A 24,673-nucleotide genomic window follows, 5' to 3' on the forward strand; every position below is an offset into this window, starting at 1 on the left:
AGACTTCTGGGTAAGTTAACCCCCTGTTGCCTGTGGTCACACCTGAAGTCAGACTTCATTTGAATTCCGAATTTGAGTCCGTCTGGACTCGAAAGCCCATGCCTGATTAATGTTCCAATCTTTTTCATCCAACCTTACCATTTCTATGTAATATAAGGGACTGTCTACATTATCCATTCAATACATTCACTCAATTTACAGTTATACTACATAGATTTGGAAAAATTGGATGAAAAAGATTGAATCATTAGTGGCCACCTTGGCACTCACGCTGTCATTGGGTGTTTCTTCCTGTCTAATTGCCTCCTGAATACAGCTGCAAAGACGCTTGGAGCTAGTGTGAAGTCCCATCAGAAGCTAAGTGAGGATGCTAAACCACAGTCCTGGAGGGCCATACCCGTGCAAATGTTTAAGATGGACTGAGAAATAGAGTTCTACACCTTTCCTGATTCGTCCATTTTATTAGTTTGAGCTGTGCCAAAAATGTGTGAGGACCTCGACTCTTGAAGACTAGCGTGACATCCCTAAACTCTACAGTGGAGGCTGACCAGTGCTGTCTCTGCCAAGAATCAAGCCCGTGTACAGCCAACCCAGAGTGACGGATCATCTAAGTCAACCACATTATTTCCCTTTTTACTACACCCACTGGTAGTGACCCGGTCTATGTGTAGCCTAGGATGTGTCTGTAAAACACTTGGCCCCGAAGTGTTGTCTGGAGCAGGGGTCCCCAACTCCCGGTCCGCAGCCCAGTGTCGGTCTGTGGGCTGTTTTGAGCCAAACTGTGGACCTGGCCTCTATTTTTAGTCATGCAGAGCAGCGTGCAGCAGAATGTCACCAGGTGTACCATCCTCTACTTCCAGCCAATGATAACACGCATTTGGAGCCATACGGAGAGTGGTGTAGCTCAGCCGATGGCTGTAAGTAGAGGACGGCGCATTCAACCACAGCATATAAAGCCCCATAACTTCAGTTTCCAAAGGACGGTGCTTAGGGGTAATATTTGACTCTTCTCTCTTTTATTCCTCACATTCACTCCCTAACCAGCTCATGTCATCTCCAACTAGAAAAAAACATCTCTCATCTGACCATTTCTCTTGTTAATATAAACAGATTGTAAGGGTCCTCGCTTTATTGGATAATTTATTTCCACATATACAGCGCAGATTAGGCGTGAATACACCTTATTTGTCAGCGCAGTAGATAGTCTAGGGTCTACACCAGGCATGGGCAAACTCGGCCCTCCAGCTGTTACGGAACTACAAGTCCCACAATGCATTTGCCTTTATGAGTCATGACTGTGGCTGTCAAGACTCCTGCAATGCATTGTGGGACCTGTAGTTCCGTAACAGCTGGAGGGCCAAGTTTGCCCATGCCTGGTTTACACCTTGGTTAATATAACTACAAATTTGGGACAGAAAAAAAGATAAATCTAGACCTCTCTTTTTCCAAAAATACAAAAAACTTTATCAACAACCTAACATTTCTCTTGTTAATACATGCTCCTCTGGACTATTGTCACAAACTACCTTGTGGACGACCAACTAACAGACTGGCGCTGCTCCAATCTGTACTGAACAAGGCTGCTCAACTCATCCATCTTTCTTCTCGCTTTTCCTCTGCTGCTTCTCTCTGTCGGGCGCTTCATTGGCTGTCATTTTACCAGAGGATCCAGTTCAACTCCCAACCTTAGCCTACAAAGCTCTCCACAATCTCTCCCATACATCTCCTCATTAGTTTCCAGATACCAACCCAATCAGGGTCGGTTCTCTCATGAGGCAAGGTGAAACATTGGCACCATGCGCAGAGATTTCAGGGGCAGCATTTTGTACTGTGTGTACCTTCCTGAAGTAGAATGGAGTGGCTGAGGGTGAGCAGTTTGTTTGTCACAGACTCACAGCCAGCCAGAGTGCTATTGTGTTGAGCTGCAGCATGTCATATGAGAACATTAAATAAAGCAGAATAAATTATCGGCTGCTGTGTGATCATTCCAAATCAGGGGGTGGGGCGCACATACCTCACAAGCTTGCCGCAGGCAGCAAAAAGTCTCGAACCGGCCCTGAACCCAGGATCTGCTCATGACCTGAAAATGGGCTTTAACGTTTACATTTCTACATCAAGCATCTTTAGGCAGCTTTCAGACTGAACTACTCGCTTGTCAGGCAGTTTAGCCTCCCGCCGGTCAGCCACGAGCGCTTGTCGGCTGTAATTTAATGCAGCCTAATGGCAGCGTTTGTAACCTAAAGCCTGTCACTGTTTGAAACACGGTGGAGTTAACCAGCGACAATGACCACGACACGTCTGAGTACAAAAGTGGCCACGCTCAGGCATAGCTCAGTACGGACGCTGCGCCTCCAACACCTGTGCCGAGCATAACTCAGTACAGACGCTGCGCCTCCAACACCTGTGCCGAGCATAACTCAATACGGACGCTGCGCCTCCAACACCTGTGCCGAGCATAACTCAATACGGACGCTGCGTCTCCAACACCTGTGCCGAGCATAACTCAATACAGACGCTGCGTCTCCAACACCTGTGCCGAGCATAACTCAGTACGGACGCTGCGCCTCCAACACCTGTGCCGAGCATAACTCAGTACGGACGCTGCGCCTCCAACACCTGTGCCGAGCATAACTCAATATGGACACTGCGTCTCCAACACCTGTGCCGAGCATAACTCAATACAGACGCTGCGTCTCCAACACCTGTGCCGAGCATAACTCAGTACGGACGCTGCGCCTCCAACACCTGTGCCGAGCATAACTCAGTACAGACGCTGCGCCTCCAACACCTGTGCCGAGCATAACTCAATACGGACGCTGCGCCTCCAACACCTGTGCCGAGCATAACTCAGTACGGACGCTGCGCCTCCAACACCTGTGCCGAGCATAACTCAATACGGACGCTGCGCCTCCAACACCTGTGCCGAGCATAACTCAATATGGACACTGCGTCTCCAACACCTGTGCCGAGCATAACTCAATACAGACGCTGCGTCTCCAACACCTGTGTCGAGCATAACTCAGTACGGACGCTGCGCCTCCAACACCTGTGCCGAGCATAACTCAGTACGGACGCTGCGCCTCCAACACCTGTGCCGAGCATAACTCAATATGGACACTGCGTCTCCAACACCTGTGCCGAGCATAACTCAATACAGACGCTGCGTCTCCAACACCTGTGCCGAGCATAACTCAGTACGGACGCTGCGCCTCCAACACCTGTGCCGAGCATAACTCAGTACAGACGCTGCGCCTCCAACACCTGTGCCGAGCATAACTCAGTACGGACGCTGCGCCTCCAACACCTGTGCCAAGCATAACTCAATACGGACGCTGCGCCTCCAACACCTGTGCCGAGCATAACTCAATACGGACGCTGCGTCTCCAACACCTGTGCCGAGCATAACTCAATACGGACGCTGCGCCTCCAACACCTGTGCCGAGCATAACTCAATACGGACGCTGCGTCTCCAACACCGGTGCCGAGCATAACTCAATACGGACGCTGCGCCTCCAACACCTGTGCCGAGCATAACTCAGTACGGACGCTGCGTCTCCAACACCTGTGCCGAGCATAACTCAGTACGGACGCTGCGTCTCCAACACCTGTGCCGAGCATAACTCAATACGGACGCTGCGCCTCCAACACCTGTGCCGAGCATAACTCAGTACAGACGCTGCGCCTCCAACACCTGTGCCGAGCATAACTCAATACGGACGCTGCGCCTCCAACACCTGTGCCGAGCATAACTCAGTACGGACGCTGCGCCTCCAACACCTGTGCCGAGCATAACTCAATACGGACGCTGCGCCTCCAACACCTGTGCCGAGCATAACTCAATACGGACGCTGCGTCTCCAACACCTGTGCCGAGCATAACTCAATACGGACGCTGCGCCTCCAACACCTGTGCCGAGCACAACTCAATACGGACGCTGCGCCTCCAACACCTGTGCCGAGCATAACTCAATACGGACGCTGCGCCTCCAACACCTGTGCCGAGCATAACTCAATACGGACGCTGCGCCTCCAACACCTGTGCCGAGCATAACTCAATACGGACGCTGCGCCTCCAACACCTGTGCCGAGCATAACTCAGTACGGACGCTGCGTCTCCAACACCTGTGCCGAGCATAACTCAATACGGACGCTGCGCCTCCAACACCTGTGCCGAGCATAACTCAATATGGACGCTGCACCTCCAACACCTGTGCCGAGCATAACTCAATACGGACGCTGCGCCTCCAACACCTGTGCCGAGCATAACTCAATACGGACGCTGCGTCTCCAACACCTGTGCCGAGCATAACTCAATACGGACGCTGCGCCTCCAACACCTGTGCCGAGCATAACTCAGTACGGACGCTGCGCCTCCAACACCTGTGCCGAGCATAACTCAATACGGACGCTGCGCCTCCAACACCTGTGCCGAGCATAACTCAATACGGACGCTGCGCCTCCAACACCTGTGCCGAGCATAACTCAATACGGACGCTGCGTCTCCAACACCTGTGCCGAGCATAACTCAATACGGACGCTGCGCCTCCAACACCTGTGCCGAGCATAACTCAGTACGGACGCTGCGCCTCCAACACCTGTGCCGAGCATAACTCAGTACGGACGCTGTGTCGCCAACACCTGTGCCGAGCATAACTTAATACGGACGCTGCGTCTCCAACACCTGTGCCGAGCATAACTCAATACGGACGCTGCGCCTCCAACACCTGTGCCGAGCATAACTCAATACGGACGCTGCGTCTCCAACACCTGTGCCGAGCATAACTCAATACGGACGCTGCGCCTCCAACACCTGTGCCGAGCATAACTCAGTACGGACGCTGCGCCTCCAACACCTGTGCCGAGCATAACTCAGTACGGACGCTGTGTCGCCAACACCTGTGCCGAGCATAACTTAATACGGACGCTGCGTCTCCAACACCTGTGCCGAGCATAACTCAATACGGACGCTGCGCCTCCAACACCTGTGCCGAGCATAACTCAATACGGACGCAGCGCCTCCAACACCTGTGCCGAGCATAACTCAGTACGGACGCTGCGTCTCCAACACCTGTGCCGAGCATAACTCAATACGGACGCTGCGTCTCCAACACCTGTGCCGAGCATAACTCAATATGGACGCTGCGCCTCCAACACCTGTGCCGAGCATAACTCAGTACGGACGCTGCGCCTCCAACACCTGTGCCGAGCATAACTCAGTACGGACGCTGTGTCGCCAACACCTGTGCCGAGCATAACTTAATACGGACGCTGCGTCTCCAACACCTGTGCCGAGCATAACTCAATACGGACGCTGCGCCTCCAACACCTGTGCCGAGCATAACTCAATACGGACGCTGCGTCTCCAACACCTGTGCCGAGCATAACTCAATACGGACGCTGCGCCTCCAACACCTGTGCCGAGCATAACTCAGTACGGACGCTGCGCCTCCAACACCTGTGCCGAGCATAACTCAGTACGGACGCTGCGTCTCCAACACCTGTGCCGAGCATAACTCAGTACGGACGCTGCGTCTCCAACACCTGTGCCGAGCATAACTCAATACGGACGCTGCGCCTCCAACACCTGTGCCGAGCATAACTCAGTACAGACGCTGCGCCTCCAACACCTGTGCCGAGCATAACTCAATACGGACGCTGCGCCTCCAACACCTGTGCCGAGCATAACTCAGTACGGACGCTGCGCCTCCAACACTTGTGCCGAGCATAACTCAATACGGACGCTGCGCCTCCAACACCTGTGCCGAGCATAACTCAATACGGACGCTGCGTCTCCAACACCTGTGCCGAGCATAACTCAATACGGACGCTGCGCCTCCAACACCTGTGCCGAGCACAACTCAATACGGACGCTGCGCCTCCAACACCTGTGCCGAGCATAACTCAATACGGACGCTGCGCCTCCAACACCTGTGCCGAGCATAACTCAATACGGACGCTGCGCCTCCAACACCTGTGCCGAGCATAACTCAATACGGACGCTGCGCCTCCAACACCTGTGCCGAGCATAACTCAGTACGGACGCTGCGTCTCCAACACCTGTGCCGAGCATAACTCAATACGGACGCTGCGCCTCCAACACCTGTGCCGAGCATAACTCAATATGGACGCTGCACCTCCAACACCTGTGCCGAGCATAACTCAATACGGACGCTGCGCCTCCAACACCTGTGCCGAGCATAACTCAATACGGACGCTGCGTCTCCAACACCTGTGCCGAGCATAACTCAATACGGACGCTGCGCCTCCAACACCTGTGCCGAGCATAACTCAGTACGGACGCTGCGCCTCCAACACCTGTGCCGAGCATAACTCAATACGGACGCTGCGCCTCCAACACCTGTGCCGAGCATAACTCAATACGGACGCTGCGCCTCCAACACCTGTGCCGAGCATAACTCAATACGGACGCTGCGTCTCCAACACCTGTGCCGAGCATAACTCAATACGGACGCTGCGCCTCCAACACCTTTGCCGAGCATAACTCAGTACGGACGCTGCGCCTCCAACACCTGTGCCGAGCATAACTCAGTACGGACGCTGTGTCGCCAACACCTGTGCCGAGCATAACTTAATACGGACGCTGCGTCTCCAACACCTGTGCCGAGCATAACTCAATACGGACGCTGCGCCTCCAACACCTGTGCCGAGCATAACTCAATACGGACGCTGCGTCTCCAACACCTGTGCCGAGCATAACTCAATACGGACGCTGCGCCTCCAACACCTGTGCCGAGCATAACTCAGTACGGACGCTGCGCCTCCAACACCTGTGCCGAGCATAACTCAGTACGGACGCTGTGTCGCCAACACCTGTGCCGAGCATAACTTAATACGGACGCTGCGTCTCCAACACCTGTGCCGAGCATAACTCAATACGGACGCTGCGCCTCCAACACCTGTGCCGAGCATAACTCAATACGGACGCAGCGCCTCCAACACCTGTGCCGAGCATAACTCAGTACGGACGCTGCGTCTCCAACACCTGTGCCGAGCATAACTCAATACGGACGCTGCGTCTCCAACACCTGTGCCGAGCATAACTCAATACGGACGCTGCGCCTCCAACACCTGTGCCGAGCATAACTCAGTACGGACGCTGTGTCGCCAACACCTGTGCCGAGCATAACTTAATACGGACGCTGCGTCTCCAACACCTGTGCCGAGCATAACTCAATACGGACGCTGCGCCTCCAACACCTGTGCCGAGCATAACTCAATACGGACGCTGCGTCTCCAACACCTGTGCCGAGCATAACTCAATACGGACGCTGCGCCTCCAACACCTGTGCCGAGCATAACTCAGTACGGACGCTGCGCCTCCAACACCTGTGCCGAGCATAACTCAGTACGGACGCTGTGTCGCCAACACCTGTGCCGAGCATAACTTAATACGGACGCTGTGTCTCCAACACCTGTGCCGAGCATAACTCAATACGGACGCTGCGCCTCCAACACCTGTGCCGAGCATAACTCAATACGGACGCAGCGCCTCCAACACCTGTGCCGAGCATAACTCAGTACGGACGCTGCGTCTCCAACACCTGTGCCGAGCATAACTCAATACGGACGCTGCGTCTCCAACACCTGTGCCGAGCATAACTCAATACGGATGCTGCGCCTCCAACACCTGTGCCGAGCATAACTCAGTACGGACGCTGCGCCTCCAACACCTGTGCCGAGCATAACTCAGTACGGACGCTGCACCTCCAACACCTGTGCCGAGCATAACTCAATATGGACGCTGCGCCTCCAACACCTGTGCCGAGCATAACTCAATACGGACGCTGCGTCTCCAACACCCGTGCCGAGCATAACTCAATACGGACGCTGCGCCTCCAACACCTGTGCCGAGCATAACTCAATACGGACGCTGCGCCTCCAACACCTGTGCCGAGCATAACTCAATACGGACGCTGCGCCTCCAACACCTGTGCCGAGCATAACTCAGTACGGACGCTGCGCCTCCAACACCTGTGCCGAGCATAACTCAATACGGACGCTGCGCCTCCAACACCTGTGCCGAGCATAACTCAGTACGGACGCTGCGTCTCCAACACCTGTGCCGAGCATAACTCAATACGGACGCTGCGCCTCCAACACCTGTGCCGAGCATAACTCAATATGGACGCTGCGCCTCCAACACCTGTGCCGAGCATAACTCAATACGGACACTGCGCCTCCAACACCTGTGCCGAGCATAACTCAATACGGACGCTGCGTCTCCAACACCTGTGCCGAGCATAACTCAATACGGACGCTGCGCCTCCAACACCTGTGCCGAGCATAACTCAGTACGGACGCTGCGCCTCCAACACCTGTGCCGAGCATAACTCAATACGGACGCTGTGTCGCCAACACCTGTGCCGAGCATAACTTAATACGGACGCTGCGTCTCCAACACCTGTGCCGAGCATAACTCAATACGGACGCTGCGTCTCCAACACCTGTGCCGAGCATAACTCAATACGGACGCTGCGCCTCCAACACCTGTGCCGAGCATAACTCAATACGGACGCTGCGCCTTCAACACCTGTGCCGAGCATAACTCAATACGGACGCTGCGCCTCCAACACCTGTGCCGAGCATAACTCAATACGGACGCTGCGTCTCCAACACCTGTGCCGAGCATAACTCAATACGGACGCTGCGCCTCCAACACCTGTGCCGAGCATAACTCAGTACGGACGCTGCGCCTCCAACACCTGTGCCGAGCATAACTCAGTACGGACGCTGTGTCGCCAACACCTGTGCCGAGCATAACTTAATACGGACGCTGCGTCTCCAACACCTGTGCCGAGCATAACTCAATACGGACGCTGCGCCTCCAACACCTGTGCCGAGCATAACTCAATACGGACGCTGCGTCTCCAACACCTGTGCCGAGCATAACTCAATACGGACGCTGCGCCTCCAACACCTGTGCCGAGCATAACTCAGTACGGACGCTGCGCCTCCAACACCTGTGCCGAGCATAACTCAGTACGGACGCTGTGTCGCCAACACCTGTGCCGAGCATAACTTAATACGGACGCTGCGTCTCCAACACCTGTGCCGAGCATAACTCAATACGGACGCTGCGCCTCCAACACCTGTGCCGAGCATAACTCAATACGGACGCAGCGCCTCCAACACCTGTGCCGAGCATAACTCAGTACGGACGCTGCGTCTCCAACACCTGTGCCGAGCATAACTCAATACGGACGCTGCGTCTCCAACACCTGTGCCGAGCATAACTCAATACGGACGCTGCGCCTCCAACACCTGTGCCGAGCATAACTCAGTACGGACGCTGCGCCTCCAACACCTGTGCCGAGCATAACTCAATATGGACGCTGCACCTCCAACACCTGTGCCGAGCATAACTCAATACGGACGCTGCGCCTCCAACACCTGTGCCGAGCATAACTCAATACGGACGCTGCGTCTCCAACACCTGTGCCGAGCATAACTCAATACGGACGCTGCGCCTCCAACACCTGTGCCGAGCATAACTCAGTACGGACGCTTCGCCTCCAACACCTGTGCCGAGCATAACTCAATACGGACGCTGCGCCTCCAACACCTGTGCCGAGCATAACTCAATACGGACGCTGCGCCTCCAACACCTGTGCCGAGCATAACTCAATACGGACGCTGCGTCTCCAACACCTGTGCCGAGCATAACTCAATACGGACGCTGCGCCTCCAACACCTTTGCCGAGCATAACTCAGTACGGACGCTGCGCCTCCAACACCTGTGCCGAGCATAACTCAGTACGGACGCTGTGTCGCCAACACCTGTGCCGAGCATAACTTAATACGGACGCTGCGTCTCCAACACCTGTGCCGAGCATAACTCAATACGGACGCTGCGCCTCCAACACCTGTGCCGAGCATAACTCAATACGGACGCTGCGTCTCCAACACCTGTGCCGAGCATAACTCAATACGGACGCTGCGCCTCCAACACCTGTGCCGAGCATAACTCAGTACGGACGCTGCGCCTCCAACACCTGTGCCGAGCATAACTCAGTACGGACGCTGTGTCGCCAACACCTGTGCCGAGCATAACTTAATACGGACGCTGCGTCTCCAACACCTGTGCCGAGCATAACTCAATACGGACGCTGCGCCTCCAACACCTGTGCCGAGCATAAATCAATACGGACGCAGCGCCTCCAACACCTGTGCCGAGCATAACTCAGTACGGACGCTGCGTCTCCAACACCTGTGCCGAGCATAACTCAATACGGACGCTGCGTCTCCAACACCTGTGCCGAGCATAACTCAATACGGACGCTGCGCCTCCAACACCTGTGCCGAGCATAACTCAGTACGGACGCTGCGCCTCCAACACCTGTGCCGAGCATAACTCAGTACGGACGCTGTGTCGCCAACACCTGTGCCGAGCATAACTTAATACGGACGCTGCGTCTCCAACACCTGTGCCGAGCATAACTCAATACGGACGCTGCGCCTCCAACACCTGTGCCGAGCATAACTCAATACGGACGCTGCGTCTCCAACACCTGTGCCGAGCATAACTCAATACGGACGCTGCGCCTCCAACACCTGTGCCGAGCATAACTCAGTACGGACGCTGCGCCTCCAACACCTGTGCCGAGCATAACTCAGTACGGACGCTGTGTCGCCAACACCTGTGCCGAGCATAACTTAATACGGACGCTGCGTCTCCAACACCTGTGCCGAGCATAACTCAATACGGACGCTGCGCCTCCAACACCTGTGCCGAGCATAACTCAATACGGACGCAGCGCCTCCAACACCTGTGCCGAGCATAACTCAGTACGGACGCTGCGTCTCCAACACCTGTGCCGAGCATAACTCAATACGGACGCTGCGTCTCCAACACCTGTGCCGAGCATAACTCAATACGGATGCTGCGCCTCCAACACCTGTGCCGAGCATAACTCAGTACGGACGCTGCGCCTCCAACACCTGTGCCGAGCATAACTCAGTACGGACGCTGCACCTCCAACACCTGTGCCGAGCATAACTCAATATGGACGCTGCGCCTCCAACACCTGTGCCGAGCATAACTCAATACGGACGCTGCGTCTCCAACACCCGTGCCGAGCATAACTCAATACGGACGCTGCGCCTCCAACACCTGTGCCGAGCATAACTCAATACGGACGCTGCGCCTCCAACACCTGTGCCGAGCATAACTCAATACGGACGCTGCGCCTCCAACACCTGTGCCGAGCATAACTCAGTACGGACGCTGCGCCTCCAACACCTGTGCCGAGCATAACTCAATACGGACGCTGCGCCTCCAACACCTGTGCCGAGCATAACTCAGTACGGACGCTGCGTCTCCAACACCTGTGCCGAGCATAACTCAATACGGACGCTGCGCCTCCAACACCTGTGCCGAGCATAACTCAATATGGACGCTGCGCCTCCAACACCTGTGCCGAGCATAACTCAATACGGACACTGCGCCTCCAACACCTGTGCCGAGCATAACTCAATACGGACGCTGCGTCTCCAACACCTGTGCCGAGCATAACTCAATACGGACGCTGCGCCTCCAACACCTGTGCCGAGCATAACTCAGTACGGACGCTGCGCCTCCAACACCTGTGCCGAGCATAACTCAATACGGACGCTGTGTCGCCAACACCTGTGCCGAGCATAACTTAATACGGACGCTGCGTCTCCAACACCTGTGCCGAGCATAACTCAATACGGACGCTGCGTCTCCAACACCTGTGCCGAGCATAACTCAATACGGACGCTGCGCCTCCAACACCTGTGCCGAGCATAACTCAATACGGACGCTGCGCCTCCAACACCTGTGCCGAGCATAACTCAATACGGACGCTGCGCCTCCAACACCTGTGCCGAGCATAACTCAATACGGACGCTGCGTCTCCAACACCTGTGCCGAGCATAACTCAATACGGACGCTGCGCCTCCAACACCTGTGCCGAGCATAACTCAGTACGGACGCTGCGCCTCCAACACCTGTGCCGAGCATAACTCAGTACGGACGCTGTGTCGCCAACACCTGTGCCGAGCATAACTTAATACGGACGCTGCGTCTCCAACACCTGTGCCGAGCATAACTCAATACGGACGCAGCGCCTCCAACACCTGTGCCGAGCATAACTCAGTACGGACGCTGCGTCTCCAACACCTGTGCCGAGCATAACTCAATACGGACGCTGCGTCTCCAACACCTGTGCCGAGCATAACTCAATACGGACGCTGCGCCTCCAACACCTGTGCCGAGCATAACTCAGTACGGACGCTGCGCCTCCAACACCTGTGCCGAGCATAACTCAGTACGGACGCTGTGTCGCCAACACCTGTGCCGAGCATAACTTAATACGGACGCTGCGTCTCCAACACCTGTGCCGAGCATAACTCAGTACGGACGCTGCGCCTCCAACACCTGTGCCGAGCATAACTCAATACGGACGCTGCGTCTCCAACACCTGTGCCGAGCATAACTCAATACGGACGCTGCGCCTCCAACACCTGTGCCGAGCATAACTCAATACGGACGCAGCGCCTCCAACACCTGTGCCGAGCATAACTCAGTACGGACGCTGCGTCTCCAACACCTGTGCCGAGCATAACTCAATACGGACGCTGCGTCTCCAACACCTGTGCCGAGCATAACTCAATACGGATGCTGCGCCTCCAACACCTGTGCCGAGCATAACTCAGTACGGACGCTGCGCCTCCAACACCTGTGCCGAGCATAACTCAGTACGGACGCTGCACCTCCAACACCTGTGCCGAGCATAACTCAATATGGACGCTGCGCCTCCAACACCTGTGCCGAGCATAACTCAATACGGACGCTGCGTCTCCAACACCCGTGCCGAGCATAACTCAGTACGGACGCTGCGCCTCCAACACCTGTGCCGAGCATAACTCAATACGGACGCTGCGCCTCCAACACCTGTGCCGAGCATAACTCAGTACGGACACTGCGTCTCCAACACCTGTGCCGAGCATAACTCAGTACGGACGCTGCGTCTCCAACACCTGTGCTGAGCACAACTCAATACGGACGCTGCACCTCCAACACCTGTGCCGAGCACTACCAAGCCTCCAGCCGGTGCACCGGAACAGCCAACAGGTGGTGAATAATACTAACCTCAGCACAGTGATGACTTACCAACGCTGCACAGTTTGCTCAGCATGTTCTGAACTATATACTGGACTGCCCAGAGGAAAGGTCAGGTTACTGGTTGTGCTGTCCGGCTGGGCTGCCTAAAACAACAGGACTGGATGGACAGAATTATGAGGCTGCATTTCCACTTGTGCGGTGCGAATCGCCGCAGTAAAAATTCGCATGCGGATGCGAAATTCGCATGCGGGTCCATGCGAATTTTCATGCAAATTCGCACGCGAATTCGCATGGATGACGATGTGTGCGAATTTAACCATGGCACTGCTGGTGTGCTTTTCCATTGTTTCTATGCGAATTCGCATGAAAATTCGCATGAAAATTCGCATACCCAAACCTCATGCGAATTTCCTATGAAATACATTGTATGCGATTCGCATAGCGGTATGCGGTATGCGAATTCTGATGGCTCTGCCATGCGAATTTTTTCTGCACAGAAAAACGCAAAGGAATCCTGACAAGTGGAAACAGTCCCATTCACTTGTATTGCTATGTGAATTTGCATGCGAAAAACGCATGCGAATTCGCGATAGTGGAAATGAGCCCTGAATCTTGAGTCTGGGAAGAATTTTCACATATGCTGTAATAGTTCACACCTGTATTTAGCAGTACCAAGCGTTATAGTGGACCTGAACTCTGCACAAGACAGAAGAAAAACAGAGAGAAATGCACCTTGTATGTAATTAAAGGACCACTATCGCAAAAATGTTTAAATTTAAAATAAATGTAAACATATACAAATAAGAAGTACGTTTCTTCCAGAGTAAAAGGAGCTGTAAATTACTTTTCTCCTATGTTGCTGTCACGTACAATAGTAAGTATAAATATGACGGAACTGACAGGTTTTTAACTACCCATCTCTTCATGGGGGATTCTCAGTATTTAATTTATTCTTTACAAAAGCACTCCCTCAAAAGGATCTATACAAAGATGCAGGCCACCCCCCCCTTACCTGTTTGAACGCTAGTCTGGCAGTTGGACTGAGCAACTGCCATTCATTAAGTGCTTTTGAAAATAAAGAAAACCTTTCAAATCCCCCATGAGGCGATGGACTAGCCCAAAACCTGTCAGTCCCGTCAGATTTCTACTACTTACTATAAGTGACTTCAACATAGGAGAACAGTAATTTTAAAGATCATTTTACTCTGGGAGACATGTACTTTTTATTTCTGTGTTTTTATGTATTTTACATTTTAAACTTTAGTGGTCCTTTATGAGTTTAGCCTGTCTAGTTCCCCCTCATCTGTGGCTAATCACAACTGTAATTTTATCTCTCAGCTGTGTCAGCTGGCTGCCTCGGCAGAGCAGCTCATTTGTAAACACAGGATGTTAACCCTATGTCTGTCTCCATGAAAGCAGGAAGTAAACACACCAGATTTATTGAAGGATTTGTATCAGCTGTAACAAAGAAATGTTTTGCTTATCTTTTAGAGCAGAGAGGAAGTTCTGAGTTCAGGTCTTCTTTAATACTGAAGGCTCTGCCTGCCCCCAGAGACGACAGACTTAAAGGGATACTGTAGGGGGGTCAGGGGAAAATGAGTTGAAGTTACCCGGGGCTTCTAATGGTCCCCCGCAGACATCCTGTGCCCGCGCAGCCACTCACCGATGCTCCGGCCCCGCTTCTGGTTCATCTCTGGAATTTCAGACTTTAAAGTCTGAAAACCACTGCGCCTGCATTGCCGTGTCCTCACTCCCGCTGATGTCACCAGGAGCGTACTGTGCCATACCCAGTATGGTCTGTGTCTGCGCAGTATGCTCCTAGTGACATCAGAGGCCTTCGAGGACACGGCAATGCAGACGCAGTGGTTTTCAGACTTTAAAGTCTGAAATTCCATAAGTGAACCGGAGGCAGGGCCAGAGCATCGGTGAGTGGCTGCACGGGCACAGGATGTCTGCGGGGGACCATTAGAAGCCCCGGGTAAGTTCAGCTCAATTTCCCCCGACCCCCCTACAGTATCCCTTTAAGGCTCATACACACATCAGACCATAGTCTTTGGAAAATTAAAGATCACAGACCAATTTTACCCCCTTCCATGTAGTATGAGAGCCATACCTACACAGTCTATTCTATGGAGCTGAACTCCCAATCAGACAGAAATCATTGCAAGATGCTGCACACACAGATGCTGTAGACCAGGGGCGTAACTAGAAATCACTGGGCCCCCCTGCGAATATTTGGATGCCCCCCCCCCCCCCCCCCCGTAGGTGCCAAATAATCGTAATGGGGCAGCGTTTCACTGTAAATTAATTGTAAAGTGGGCAGCATTTTACCAGACAATCGTAATGTGGGCCAGAAAATCGTAATGTGGGCAGAGTTCACCAGAAAATCGTAATGTGGGCCTTTAGAAAATCATAATGTAGGCAGAGTTCACCAGAAAATCGTAATGTGGGCACCAGTCACCAGAAAATTGTAACGTGGACAGCATTCACCAGACAATCGTAATGTGGGCAGCGTTCACCAGAAAATCATAATGTGGGCAGAGTTCACCAGAAAATCATAATGTGGGCAGAGTTCACCAGAAAATCGTAATGTGGGCACCAGTCACCAGAAAATCGTAACGTGAGCAGCAGTCACCAGAAAATTGTAACGTGGACAGCATTCACCAGACAATCGTAATGTGGGCAGCGTTCACCAGAATATCGTAATGTGGGACAGAAAATCGTAATGTGGGCAGAGTTCACCAGAAAATCGCAATGTGGGCAGCAGTCACCAGAAAATCGCCATGTGGGCAGCAGTCACCAGAAAATCGCCATGTGGGCAGCAGTCACCAGAAAATCGCAATGTGGGCATCAGTCACCAGAAAATCCTAATGTGGGCAGCAGTAAGTCACCAGAATATCATAATGTGGGCACCACACACCAGAAAATCCTAATGTGGGCAGCAGTCACCAGAAAATCCTTATGTGGGCAGCAGTCACCAGAAAATTGCAATGTGGGCAGCAGTCACCAGAAAATCGCAATGTGGGCAACAGTCACCAGAAAATCGCAATGTGGGCAGCAGTCACCAGAAAATCCTAATGTGGGCAGCATACACCAGAAAATCGTAATGTGGGCAGCAGACACCAGAAAATCGCAATGTGGGCAGCAGACACCTGAAAATCGTAATGTGGGCAGCAGACACCAGAAAATCATAATATGGGCAGCAGACACCTGAAAATCGTAATGTGGGCAGCAGACACCTGAAAATCGTAATGTGGGCAGCAGGCACCTGAAAATCGTAATGTGGGCAGCAGACACCTGAAAATCGCAATGTGGGCAGCAGACACCTGAAAATCGTAATGTGGGCAGCAGACACCTGAAAATCGTAATGTGGGCAGCAGACACCAGAAAATCGCAATGTGGGCAGCAGTGACTAGAAAATCGTAATGTGGGCAGCAGACACCAGAAAATCCTAATGTGGGCAGCAGTCACCAGAAAATCGCAATGTGGGCAGCAGTGACCAGAAAATCGCAATGTGGGCAGCAGACACCTGAAAATCGCAATGTGGGCAGCAGACACCTGAAAATCGTAATGTGGGCAGCAGACACCTGAAAATCACAATGTGGGCAGCTGACACCTGAAAATCGTAATGTGGGCAGCAGACACCTGAAAATCGTAATGTGGGCAGCGGACACCTGAAAATCACAATGTGGGCAGCAGACACCTGAAAATCGTAATGTGGGCAGCAGACACCTGAAAATCGTAATGTGGGCAGCAGACACCTGAAAATCGTAATGTGGGCAGCAGACACCTGAAAATCGCAATGTGGGCAGCAGACACCAGAAAATCGTAATGTGGGCAGCAGACACCTGAAAATCGCAATGTGGGCAGCAGACACCAGAAAATCGTAATGTGGGCAGCAGACACCAGAAAATCATAATGTGGGCAGCAGACACCTAAAAATCGTAATGTGGGCAGCAGGCACCTGAAAATCGTAATGTGGGCAGCAGACACCTGAAAATCGTAATGTGGGCAGCAGACACCTGAAAATCGTAATGTGGGCAGCAGACACCTGAAAATCCCCCTGCAGAATTTCAGAGCGGGCCCCCCCCCCCCCCGGGGCCCGCTCGTGGCCGTTTTTTGGGGGCTGGAGGGGTGGCAGCTTGAGGGGAAAGCCTTGCCCACAGTCGGCGGGGAGAGGGGAAGTTCCCCCCTCTCCCTCACCTCGGGGCTCTCCCCTCTGCGCCCCCCTCCAGCTAGTGAATGTGTGTGGGCAGCGGGATACATACCTTCTTCCTTGCGTTCCATCGCCGCCTTCTCGCTCTAGCGGCTGACGTCACTTCCGGAAGAGCGAGAAGGCGGCGATGGAACGCAAGGAAGAAGGTATGTATCCCGCTGCCCACACACATTCACTAGCTGGAGGGGGGCGCAGAGGGGAGAGCCCCGAGGTGAGGGAGAGGGGGGAACTTCCCCTCTCCCCGCCGACTGTGGGCAAGGCTTTCCCCTCATGCTGCCACCCCTCCAGCCCCCAAAAAACGGCCCCGAGCGGGCCCCAGGGGGGGGGGCCGGGCCCCCCCGCGGGCGCAGGCGCTGCAGGGCCTATTGTTACGCCCCTGCTGTAGACCCTAGGTTCTCAACGTGTGATATGCGTACCCCAGGGGGTACTTCTGATGGTTCCAGGGGGTGCTCGGGCTTGATATACATTTAAACAACACCAAATTAGTATTTTAGCTAATTAAAAGCAATATTAAATGCTTGGAAATTGTTTAGAACCAATTATCATGTACTGCAATTAAATATGTATTTGTCAAGGGGTACTAGTGATAATGTTTACTATTATAGGGGGTACTTGGAGAGTTTAGGGTTTTAAAAGGGGTAGATACCAATAAAATGTTGAGAAACACTGCTGTAGACATTCAAAAGATCAGTATCTGCAAAAGATCTGTTCCTGCAAAAGATCCATTCCTGCAATACGCATTCATAGTCTATGATATCTGCAGATCATCATACACACCTTGTTTAACAGACATTCATCTGCAGCTCAGATCCACCAAGATGGATTTTCAGATCTGCAGATGATTGTCTGATCTGCAGATGATTGATTGTCTGATCTGCAGATGAATGTCAGTTAAACAAGGTGTGTATGATGATCTGCAGATCTCATAGACTATGAATGCAATTTGCAGGAATGGTTCTTTGGCAGGAACAGATCTTTTGTAGATACTGATCTTTTGTGTCTGTACAGCATCTGTGTATGCAGCATCTTGCAAAGATTTTTTTCTGATGGGGAGTTCAGCTCCATAGAATAGACTGTGTAGGTATGGCTCTCATACTACATGGAAGGGGGTAAAATTGGTCTGTGATCTTTCATTTTCAAAAGACTATGGTCTGATGTGTGTATGTGGCCTAAGAATGTCCCTCTTCACCGGTGTAGATCATAGCAATACACGTTGCCTTATTGCTGCCGGCTATAACACTGCCAACTATACAGCTTCAGCATTGATTCTGGCAAAAGTTAATGGCCGATTAGAAAGAACCAGGTATCCTGGCTCAGCCTGCAGCTAAAATGACTCATTAAGCATTCCCCATTTAATTAGCTGGAATAATCTAGGTTATTATGATCATCAATATGTGATTGCACTAATAAAATACCGGGAAATTACATAGTGAAGGGGACAGTATAATTCAACAGTAAGAGCCATAAGCATTCACAATGGTAAAGCCTTGCTAATCATGTCCTCAATACATCAGATAGAACATAGAATAACAACCAGGTAATTGGATCCTTGTCGCTGTGGGCTATAATATGTACGATAATATGCACAACAGTCACTCAATATGAAGGAATCTGATGTATGGAATCTGATGTATGGGATACAGCACTTACCATTATATACCAATCAGACAATATTTATAGATCGGTTGTTATGGAATACATATATGTGCCTGTGGCCAATATATATAATTCTCTTGCTATAGGATATAACATGTGTCCTGATTGAAGCACCAATCAGGCAATATGTAGTTCTGTTGCTATGGGATACACTTATCACAATGTGTACAGTCAGGCCCAGATTCACCTCACTGGAGCCTATAGGCACAGATGTCCTGGCACCCTAAACTTCACCCTCCATGAACACAAATACCCCTGCCGAACCACACCGCTAGTGTGCTGGCTGGCCCCACTGTCACTTCTCCATTACTTCCCTTGCTCAGCATAGGTAACTACAGGTGCCCCTTAGTATTAGGTAGCCAGACGTACCCTCAGTATTAACCTCCTTGCCGGTCTAAAAAATCCGGCAAGGAGGCAGCGCCGCACTTTTTTTTTATTTTTAAATCATGTAGCGAGCCCAGGGCTCGCTACATGATAGCCTCTAAGCGGCGGCATCCCCCCACCCACTCCGATCGCCTTCGGCGATCAGAGTATGCAGGGAATCCCGTTGAGAACGGGATTTCCTGCAGGGCTTCCCCGGTCGCCATGGCGACCGGGCGGGATGACGTCACCGACGTCATAGACGTCGTGACGTCAGAGGGAACTCCGATCCGCCCCTTAGCGCTGCCTGGCACTGATTGGCCAGGCTGCGCAGGGGTCTGGGGCGGGGGGGGGGGGGCGGCTCGGCGCGGCGGGTAGCGGCGAATTGGCGGCGAGCGGCTGCGATCGCGACCTACACGCAGCTAAGAAAGTGCTAGCTGCGTGTAGGGGAAAAAAAATTATGCAAATCGGCCCAGCGGGGCCTGAGATATCCTCCTGCGCAGGTTACCCCGAGCTGAGCTCGGGATAACCGGCAAGGAGGTTAAGTAGCTAGTGGTGCTCCCAACTGAAGGAAGATCTCATCAGTGCAATGCAGAGAGCTGAATAAGTGACCTCACATTTATGCTCTTCTCAGGACTCTGCATTGGGAAGGCAGGAGGGAGGCACTCATGGAGGGGAGTGAGACGCCTTTTTATCATCAGGCGCCTGTAGGCACGTGCCTACAGTGCCTTTTGGTGAATCAGTTTTGTTGCCATGGGTTACAACCCTTACCACAGTGCACCAATCAGACAATATTTATAGATCGGGTGTTATGGAATACACATACTACAATGCACTGGCCAATATGTATAGTTCTGTTACTATAAGATATAACAGGTGTCCTGATGCACCAATCAGGCGATCGGTCCAGTCCTGTTGCTATGGGATACACTTACTATAATGCACCAGTCAATAAGTACAGTAGAATCTCGTTATAGTAAACTCTGATATAGTAAACCTCTGGATATAGTAAACTCAGTCCTCAGGTCCCAGCAAACACATCTGTATAAATATACAATGTATAATTCTGATATAGTAAACTTCTGATATAGTAATCTACTTTTCCTGGTCCTTGGAGTTTACTATAAAGGGATTCTACTGTATACGTAGTTCTATTGCTATAGGATATAACACTTGTCATGATGCACCAATCAGACAATATGTATAGTTCTGTTGCCATGGGATACACTCATCACAATTCAGTCAATATGTACAGTTCCGCTGCCATGAGATACAGTTTACCATGATGTACCAATCAGACAATATTTATAATTCTGTTGTTATGGGATACAGTTATTACAAACACAGAACACTTATATCGCGCTTTTCTCCTGGCGGACTCAAAGCGCCAGAGCTGCAGCCACTAGGACACGCTCTATAGGCAGTAGCAGTGTTAGGGAGACTGGCCCAAGGTCTCCTACTGAATAGGTGGTGGTTTACTGAACAGGCAGAGCCTTCGAACCCAGGTCTCCTGTGTCAAGAGGCAGAGCCCTTAACCATTACACTATCCAGCCACTATTACACTATCCAACCGCTATAGAATGCAACAGTCAATATGTACAGTTATGTTGCCATGGGATGCAACCCCTTAGGCAGGGAACACACTTGACTTTCAGTTTTCCGCGCGCGTTTTTCTGCATACTTTTTCTGCACACTAAGTGTGTTTCCATGCAGGAAACCGCGTGTGTTTTTTCACAGCAGCTGATGTAATTGATACAGAAAACTGCCAAAATGTGCAGAATCAAGATGCAGAATGTCAGTTTTTTTTCTGCGCGCGAACAACACAGCAAGTGTGTACTAGCACATTGATTAACATGAGTTCTCAGTTTTTCTGTGCAGAAAACGCACACGAAAACAGTCAAGTGTGTTCCCTGCCTTACCATGATGTACCAATCAGACAATATTTATAGTTCTGTTGTTATGGGATACAGTTATGAGAATGCACCAGTCAATATGTACAGTTATGTTGCCATGGGATACAACCCTTACCACAAGGTACCAATCAGTCAATACACTTACCAGAATGTACCATTCAATATGTATAGTTTTACTGCTATGGGATCCCACACTTGAAATGTACTAATCGGGCAATAGAAATAGTTCTGTTGTTATGGGATACACTTACCACAATGTACTCGTTAATATGTATAGTTTTATATCTACAGGATACAACACTTATGATGTACCAAATTAGCCAATAGGTCTAGTTCTGTTGCTAAGAAACACTTTGCCCCAATGCAACAGTCAATATGAACAGTTGTTACTATGGGATACAACTTTTATAACGATGCCCCAGTCAGGCAATGTGCCAATCAGGTAATCTGTAGCACATAGCAACAGAGCTATACAACACATGCTCCAGTGGACTGCACTATGTAAGTTCCTCTTCCCTTGCCCTACACCGCTTTCTGCAATGCACCAAGAAGAACAGAAGTATACAGTTATGCTTGGTACAAAAGTGTTGAATGGTAGTCTGTAGAAACAGGGTTTTGCACACTGCTTGCTTGGTGCATTGTGGAAAGTGCAGCAACCCATAGCAACAGCATCATTTATGTCTGTTATTTTGGTGCACTGTGAAAAGTGCTATAGTCCAAAGCAACAGGATTATACATATTGGGGAGGATCTATCAAAACCAAAACAAGAAAAAGTCTTAATCTGGGCATCTGAACCAATCCTGCACCTGTTGTGCTTCATTGTTCCTTGCACTTGTTCTGTTAAATATGCCCCTCCCCCCCCCCCCCCCCCAAAAAAAAAAATCCTTGTCTTATTGTGGCAAGTGCTAAAATATATATATATTATACACAGCAGACAGGTGGCACTCATACTTGCTGAGATGAGATGCAGTTGCTATACAGAACACACGCACTTGCTATAGGTGAAGCTTACACAAACTCATAATTCTGCTATAGGTGATGCACAGTTGCTATGGGTGACACACACAGTTGCAATAGGTGATATACAGTTGCTGTGGGTGACACACATACTTCTGCTATAGGTGATATACAGTTGATATAGGACACACACACACACACACACAAACACATACTTCTGCTATAGGTGATGCACAGTTGCTATGGGTGACACACACAGTTGCAATAGGTGATATACAGTTGCTGTGGGTGACACACATACTTCTGCTATAGGTGATATACAGTTGATATAGGACACACACACACACACACACACACACACACACACACACACAAATACTTCTGCTATAGGTGATGCACAGTTGCTATGGGTGACACACACAGTTGCAATAGGTGATATACAGTTGCTGTGGGTGGCACACATACTTCTGCTATTGGTGATATACAGTTGCTATAGGACACACACACACACACACACACACAAATACATACTTCTGCTATAGGTGATGCACAGTTGCTATGGGTGACACACACAGTTGCAATAGGTGATATACAGTTGCTGTGGGTGACACACATACTTCTGCTATAGGTGATATACAGTTGCTATAGGACACACACACACACACACACACACACACACACACACACACACACATACAAACACACATACTTCTGCTATAGGTGATATACAGTTGCTATGGGTGACACACATGCACTTGCTATAGAACATGTACAGTGGCTATGGGTGACACACATACACTTGCTATAGGTGTTGCCCAGTTGTTATAGGTGACACACACATTTTCGCTATAAGTGATTTACAGTTGCTATGTGTGACACACATACTTGCTATAGGTAATGCACAGTTACAATAGGTAAAACACACACTCTTGCTATTGGTGATATGCAGTTGCTATAGTTGACACACATACACATACTTGCTATATGTGATGCACAGTTACAATAAATGAAACACACACAATTCTGCTATAGGCGATATACAGTTACTATAGGTGAAACACGCGCGCGCGCACACACACACACACACTTCTACTATAGGTGACATACAGTTGCTATGAGTGATACACACACTTTCTATACATGATATACAGTTACTATGGGTGACACACGCACTTGCTATAGGTGATATACAGTTACTATGGGTGAAACACACACACTTGCTATAGGTGATGTAGAGTTGCTATAGGTAACACTTACCCCAATGTACCTGGCGTGCAATGTGTTATCAGGAAAACAAGCTGATCATACTGGAAGTATTATCACTGGTGCCATAGTGACCAGACCACCTCTTTCATTAGTTATGTAAGATCTGCTGCTACTTTACAACAGTTGAATGCAAAAAAACAAAAAGCAAAAACAGATTACCAAGTCAGGTGCAGAGAAAACTGCAGCCAAAGTCTTGTAGTGGTCCAGGGGGCAGCCACACAGGCCTCTGCTGTCACATAGCAACTGGAGGGGTTGCCCTGGGTAACTGCCTCCATTCTGCTCCAGGCTTCCCTGCACCTGCCTCATTCAATCAGCCACCAGCATGCATTTACCAGGGCAGGGATTGAGCAGCACCCATGCCAACTAGGATCAGCCTCTATCAGTTCATAGAGAGGGCATCTCTTGTGGAATGAATGGCTGGCTCCTCTAGCTCGCCCTGTGGATAATGGAGGGATTAGAGAGGTGATGAGGTCACAGCTTACCTCGAATAGCTGCGGGATCTCCCTCCTGGTCAGGTACTCTTTGGGGTCATTGCTGCTCATGGTGAGGCTGCAGCACCCCTCCAGTCAGCAGAGGATGATGATGGTAACACAGAGGAGAGGCTGCAGCCCCCAGGCAGGCGCTCTGTGTCGGCTGAGGGGATGGATTAGCTCAGCTCAATCTTCAGCCAATTCCCACACACGCACCGATGTCCGCTCACGCCGCCGTCCAGTCATCAATGGCATGGAGTCAGGCTGCACGCACGCTGCTCGCCAGCCAGGCAGCATAGAGCATGGAGCCCTCCTCCTCCTGTCCCAGAGACACAGCCCTCCCCTGACTCACATACAGACCTCCTTGTGTCACTCCCAGCAGAATAACTCCACACACATCACACCATTATTATTATTATTATTATTATTATCATCCTCATCTGATGCAGGCTTAGCAGATGAACGCGGGGAGATGCCAGGCTGAGTGCAGAGCTTGGCTGCTGCTGAACCAGGACTTGCTAATGCATCCTTCTCATTGCTGACAACTGTGCCATAGCCAAATCTATGCTACTCTTCCTGTCCTACCTGGACTGAGCCATCAGGTGCCCATTAACGCTACCATTTTTTTCAGCAGATGCGATCTTTCCGATCAAAAGTAATCAGAAGGTAATTATCGATTGTTCCTATAAACCGGTCGATTAGGGCATTTTTCTTTCTTTCAATTCGA

At 51.1% G+C, this 24,673-nt stretch overlaps 1 protein-coding gene across 3 annotated transcripts in view; it reads right to left on the bottom strand.

The window, feature by feature from the left end:
* The window catches only part of AK5 (adenylate kinase 5), a 390,301-nt gene extending 366,036 nt beyond the window's left edge, over positions 1-24,265 (bottom strand). Inside the window, exon 1 of one of the 3 annotated variants that reach the window (XM_068239188.1) lies at positions 23,959-24,265. In XM_068239188.1, coding sequence (XP_068095289.1) covers positions 23,959-24,018 — 60 coding nt within the window. In that variant the 5' untranslated portion in view covers positions 24,019-24,265. Of the gene's footprint in view, positions 1-23,467; positions 23,553-23,635; positions 23,766-23,958 lie in introns of those variants that run through there. The other 2 variants (XM_068239186.1, XM_068239189.1) reach the window with 2 other exon arrangements.
* Between the last annotated feature and the right edge of the window lie 408 nt (positions 24,266-24,673).

Source organism: Hyperolius riggenbachi, chromosome 6, assembly GCF_040937935.1.
Source record: "Hyperolius riggenbachi isolate aHypRig1 chromosome 6, aHypRig1.pri, whole genome shotgun sequence".
Taxonomy (NCBI): domain Eukaryota; kingdom Metazoa; phylum Chordata; class Amphibia; order Anura; family Hyperoliidae; genus Hyperolius; species Hyperolius riggenbachi.